The sequence below is a fragment of the Cariama cristata genome, unplaced genomic scaffold (assembly GCF_000690535.1).
Source record: "Cariama cristata isolate BGI_N322 unplaced genomic scaffold, ASM69053v1 scaffold24098, whole genome shotgun sequence".
NCBI lineage: Eukaryota > Metazoa > Chordata > Aves > Cariamiformes > Cariamidae > Cariama > Cariama cristata.
The window spans coordinates 7082-13227 of record NW_009629785.1 but is presented as its reverse complement, the minus strand read 5'-3'; the positions used below and the strand labels follow the sequence as shown (position 1 = coordinate 13227).

At 55.4% G+C, this 6146-nt stretch overlaps 1 protein-coding gene across 1 annotated transcript in view; it reads right to left on the bottom strand.

Moving 5' to 3' along the window:
* The window catches only part of EEF1A2 (eukaryotic translation elongation factor 1 alpha 2), a 13305-nt gene that overhangs the window by 1187 nt on the left and 5972 nt on the right, over window positions 1-6146 (bottom strand). The window contains exons 4-6 of the mRNA XM_009705303.1: window positions 2163-2313; window positions 248-504; window positions 1-161 (exon numbers count right to left, since the gene is read on the bottom strand). The exon at window positions 1-161 is cut by the window's left edge and continues 89 nt beyond it. Coding sequence (XP_009703605.1) covers window positions 1-161; window positions 248-504; window positions 2163-2313 — 569 coding nt within the window. The remainder of the gene's footprint in view (window positions 162-247; window positions 505-2162; window positions 2314-6146) is intronic.

The following is a 6146-nucleotide window of genomic DNA, read 5'->3' as shown; positions in this document are numbered from 1 at the left end:
CCCGATTTCAGGGACTTGGGGTTGTCCTCCAGCTTCTTGCCAGAGCGCCGGTCAATCTTCTCCTTCAGCTCAGCAAACTTGCAGGCGATGTGTGCAGTGTGGCAGTCGATGACGGGCGAATAGCCGGCGCTGATCTGGCCGGGGTGGTTCAGGATGATCACCTGGGGAACAGAGCGATGTCAGGGCAAGGCTGGGAGCCGGAGGACGGTGACAAACCATGCATGGTGGCACCACCAGCTCTGCTGACCTGAGATGTGAACTGCGCTGCCTCCTGGGGTGGGTCCGACTTGCTGTCCCCGCAGACATTCCCACGGCGGATGTCCTTGACGGAGACGTTCTTCACATTGAAGCCAACGTTGTCGCCAGGCAGAGCCTCACTCAGGGCCTCGTGGTGCATCTCCACGGACTTCACCTCGGTGGTGATGTTCACGGGTGCAAAAGTGACCACCATGCCAGGCCGCAGGATGCCAGTCTCCACTCGGCCCACGGGGACTGTGCCGATCCCTGTGGAGACAAGGACAGAGCACAGCAAAATGTAACCTGCTTGGCATATCCCTGGGCCAGAGTCTGGCTGCAGCAAAAGCAAGATATCTCCAGTGGTTTTCACCAAAGACCACGTTTGATTCTTGCCCAAAAAACCCTTCATTTTTTAGCAGCAAGATCAACATTAGGGTCTTCAAAAATACCACGAGCCCATCCTTCCAACTCAATGTTTTGTAAAAAAGGAATAACACCATAATGAGAAGGCCCTGAGCAATGCACATGCCCTAAAAGCTCTTCTTTTGTAGCAGCTGTGGCATCTCCTGCATAGAGGACCGGGCACATCACAGCCTGAGTTCAACGACACGCTCCACATCCCTGACGGCCACACATCAGCATGGGACGAGGCCCACCTATGCCAGGGAATGAGAGTGGCTAATTAAATGAAGGGGACCTTTAACACCCTTCATCAGGAGGTGTCATCAGGAGACTTTGGGAAAACTCACCTTTGGAGTCAGGTGAAGAATCATTAAGAGAAACAACCTTGAAAAGAGGTTGGGGAGGTTGGCTGGACCCATCCGCTCCTCCATCTCCCCCCTGCTGCCTCCACCTTCCCTCTTTCCATGATGCCTCTCCTCTCTCAGGACCTGCCTCATGGTAAAACCTTCTCTCTTTGCCCCAGCTGAGCCAAGGGAGGGCACAGACCTGCTCACCACCTTTCATCATCATTGCAAACAAAAGACTGCATTCAAAAGCCTGCTAAAACCCATCTTCAATCACTGCCTGGTTTCTGCAGTGCACGTGTCCTTGGAAAAGCGTGGAAAAAGGCTGGAAACGGCTATGCCTGCCTGATCAGCAGCCGGGTGAGTCAGCAGGGCTGCGTGCTGCTGCCAGCAGGTCAGAGAGCTCACGGGGTATTTATAGCTCAGAAAAGTGTCCCCATCACCACTCCAGAGGAAAAGGGAGACACGCCGATCGCTGCGCTCCCTACATGGCTGGCACCACGGTCCAGCTCGGCAAGCGGAGGTGCCAATGATGGAATGCCTGCCTGATCAGCAGCCGGGTGAGTCAGCAGGGCTGCGTGCTGCTGCCAGCAGGTCAGAGAGCTCACGGGGTATTTATAGCTCAGAAAAGTGTCCCCATCACCACTCCAGAGGAAAAGGGAGACACGCCGATCGCTGCGCTCCCTACATGGCTGGCACCACGGTCCAGCTCGGCAGGCGGAGGTGCCAATGATGGACACTAGCATTTGGGAAGCACGGGCAGATTGCGGCCAAGTCACCATGCACCATCCTCACCGGTGCCCCTCCCTGCTGGTCTTGTCCCTCAGCTGGGTCCCAGCACGTTTTTTGCTGCCTCCAACTTGCCCTGCCAGCCATTTCGGACACCCAAATTTGCAAACATTTCGGCATCGTGTGTTCCCTGGGGAGAGCTCACAATCCTGCTGCTCCTCTCCTGTCCCTGGGCATCTTTGGGCATGGCTACCTCCACCTCAGACAGCCCAGTCTCAAAGGGGGTCTTTGCCCTGGGGCTACCACCCTTCTCCCCAACATTATCTCAAGTTTGAAGAGCCCAGTCCCTCCAGTTTCGCAATACCTGGAAATGTCATTCCCAAATTCCCATGGAACAAAGACTCTGGTTAAAGCAGAGGGAAGAGGGACAGTGTCAAGGCTTCTGCTCACCTCCAATCTTGTAGACGTCCTGGAGGGGCAGGCGCAGGGGTTTATCTGTGGGGCGGGTTGGGGGCAGGATGGTGTCCAGAGCCTCCAAGAGGGACACCCCGCTGGCATTGCCTTCCTTGCGCTCCACCTTCCAGCCTTTGAACCAAGGCATCTGAAAAGAGAGCAGCAACAACATACACTGAGCATGCCTGTCCTCAGCACCCAGAAGTGATCCCAGAAAGATGTCCCACCACGGACAACGTTCAAGGAGTCAGTCCAGTCATGCCCTGGTTTTACCTGAGGGCTGGGGAGCTCTTCCCACTCCACCATCCCTGCAGGTTTATCTGCACCCCTTTGCTTAATCAATCCCCGTCTCTTCTAGAAACGTGCAAAACACCCATTAACAGGATAAAAAGGGTGGAAGTGGTTAAAAGCAGCAAACTCACAGCCCCCATTTTCAACACCAACCCGTGGCTGCTGCGCCAGCTGCCTGGATCCTGCCCTCCGGCAACGATGCCTCCAGCACAGGGACCACAGGGTCTCCAGCCAAGTCCCAGCTACAAAGCACCCAACCTTCAGTCCTGGGAACCAAGTTTCTTTGAGGTGAGTCCCAGACAGACACTTCTCCTCACTTGCTTCTGCCATCATCCCTCCAGGGTTTGGCTTTTAAACCCTGGCTTGGAAGAATGCTGGAAACTCAGCGCTTGCACTAGGGCTGCCGAGGGGCAGGATGGATTGTTTTTCACAGATGCTCCCTGCTCCTGCCCTAAATTGGATCCTTGAAGCTAAAATTGGCCAGAAAAGAGGCAGAGAGGTAGGGAAACGTGCTCAGCAGAGGCCATGGTTTGATGCAGGGAACCTCAATGTTTTCTTGGGGTGACATCTGGAAGGTGTAGCAATGCCTAGGGCTTGCCAGCAAGAAAAATGCAGTCCTGAGTCTGAAACTACCCTGATACAACAGAGATCAGCACCTGCAAGGTCATTCCTCTGTCCTCTGCACAGAGAGGTTTAGACAATATTTTCCCACTCGGATGTAAAACACTGCTCCTGTGCCCCAGCTCCATCACACACATTATGGACCTGGCTTTTCCCTTAGGCACCAACACCAGTGGCACAATGCAATGGGTATGGGGCTGGGGCTAGGGGTGAAATAGGACCCCCAAAGTGCCCCCAGTTTCACAGCCATCCCAGGAGGACACGGCTAGGCCAAGGCTGGTTTCCTATCCTGCAATCTGCACTGCTTTCCAGCAGGAGCGAGGGACAGAGCCGCCTACAGCTGCTTGGCGTGCCGGAGGGGGCGGGGGAAAGAGCCGCCTCCAGCCAGGGAATTCAGCCTGCATCGAACATGTTCAGGTCAACCTCCTCCGGAGGGTCACGTCTGACACCGATTCTCTTCCTTGGTGACAGTGGCAGGAGGAGCCTGGGGACACTTTTGTAGAGAGATCCTTCCCAGGGCACTGCAGCTATTGCCATGCAGCTGGCCCCAGCACTGGGCTAAGAGCTCGGCGAACTGATAAATCCATCCAGCCGGTGACGGAGCCGCATGTGATGTGCAGGATGACTCAGAGCTTCCCTCCCGCCTGCTGTCGCATGGCCCAAAACGCCGGGCAGGCGCCCATGCGAGCAGCTGTCCCAGTGGCCACCTGCCCATGGGCTTTGCTCTCGAGGGTGATGGTCACCATGTGCCCCCAGCCCCCATCCCTCTGCTCCTGCACAGCTTGGGGACATGGAAAAATGGCAACCTCTGCTCTGTGACGCCTGGCTGTCAGAGCTGTCCTTTTTCCTTTCAATGCTTTATCCAGGAAACTTCTGACATCCCAAGGATCAGACAAAGATGCGCTTTGATGCCTGCTGGGAGAAAATCCACTCTGCGAAACCTCAGCCTGGCCCCAGGGGAAGAAGCATCTGCAAAACCTGGCTTGCGCTGCCTCCGAGGGCCACCCCAGTAAAACCTCTCTTAGGTATTCCCCAAATCTGCTTCCCAAAGAGCAATTCCTATTCCACCACTCCCAGGGCAAAAGCAGGATCTGACCAAACCCCGCAGCCAGACAGGCTAAACTGCAGGCTCAAGCCCTCATAAATAAGATCTGAGCTCCAACTCTTTTGCACCCCAAGTGCGTTTTACAAAGCAGTGGCCCTTCTCTGATTTTACCCAGCCCATGAGCATCCCGACACCCCCACCCCACCGAGGTTGCCGCCCCAGGCCACCACGCTCCCTCGCACCGCAAACTGGGTTCGTTTGGGTTGCAGCATCCCACCAGGTAAAAGTCTCCCAAACCGCATCGAATGGCCCATTTCTGTTGGTCGCAGCGACAGAAAGCTGGCTGCACATAAAACCCCATTTGCCAAAAAGCTCTCTAAATGTCAAACTTTGATGCGAGCGCAGCCCGACCATCATTTTTTGCAATTGGCCTTGGGCTGCTGTGCAACAGGGACGTGGGCTGGAGTCTCCCACGCAGAGCTGGCTCCAGCCTGACGTACCACCGCACCTTCCCTCGCCCGGAGGTGACAGGAGCTGCAGGGACATCACAGCTCTAATCCCCACTTTCCGATAAGTCCCCTGACAGGCAGACAAGTCACTTGACTGCCTTGTGCTTTAGTCAAACCCCGCCAGAAATTGCAAGTGAAAAAAATCAGAGCTTTTTTTCGGGTGAGAACAAGAGGAGATATATCTACACCAGCTTCCTGCTCACCCTGATGTGGTGCAATATGGGGAGGAGGAGTCTGTGCCAAGCCGGTGTCCTGGCAAAGGCAGGATGGGGACCTCCTGGGGACCACAGCATGGGGAGGACACTGCACCCTCTCCAGCAAAGCTCATGCTGATCCCGACCTCTGGCCAGGCTTTCTTCCCAATTCCCCAGCTCAGGCAGCTCCTGGGAACTCACCCTGGAGCCAGCTGCCTCCTCACAGAAAAGGGGCGAGTTATTTCGGCCTCTGCCTTCTCTCGGGCACTGCATCACATTGAGAACATGCTCTGAGACCCGTCCTGAGGAAGGGGGCCAGTGAGCCCCACCCTGCTCCGTGCCTCCCCTCTGCAGCCTATTAATAGGAGAATTGTTCGGGATCATCTTCCCGGCCCAGCAGCTGCTGACATTTGGAGCCTGTCTCATTCGAGGCACCCAGGAACTATGCGGCTGGGTTTGGCATGGCCGTGGCTGACCTTTATCCCAGCTCTGCTCTGCAGTGGACAGGAATCTCCCAAGCACCCCAAAAATTCCCTCCTTCCAAGCGTGCCCCAAGTGAGCTGCCTTTCCCATGCCAGGCTGTGAGCTGCGTTTCGTGACGGTGTGAGCTTGCATTGCAGCACTCCTCCGGCGCAGGCTCGTGATCCCCGACCTCCCTCAATTGCTGCTAGATTCTTACGTTGCCTCCCTCGTCACAGAGCCCTGACTCGTAATCCGCAGGTGAAGTCCTCAAGCCTCAAATTTCCCATTGGTTTTCACAAGAGATTGCTGGGGGCGTCTGGTCTGAGCAACTTGCTCAAGGTCACCCAGAAGCCAGAAGCAAACCAGGGACCTTCCTCTGGCCAGAACTTTCCAGCCCATCATTTCTTTAGAAGACGAAAGCTTTTTCTCAAAAAAAGCAATGTCAGAATAACAACTGTTATTGGCAGCCCGTCTGCCCCTGTCTGCCCCGTCCTTCTTCAAGCTCTTCTTTCTCCCCTGCTGTCGTATGAAATAATGGCAAGGGCCACCCAGAGCACCCTGCCTTTCTATCCCCACCCTCCCCATCACCGATGCACAGAGGGAGAGGCACTGTAAAAATCAACTGGACAAGGAGCAGCCCTAAACGGATGCTCTAAGAATCCATGGTTTTGTCACGGGAAATCTGGTACCTCCTCAAGAAAAAGTCAGCTTAAGTGAGATCCCAGCACTGGAACCAGAGGTGCGGCCGCCACAGTGGCATACAGCACCGATGGGAAAGGGTACCTGATACCCTACATGAGGGAGCCCACCTGCGCAGTGGGAGCTCTTCCAAGCCTGTGAGCAGATCGTGTTATTTCCC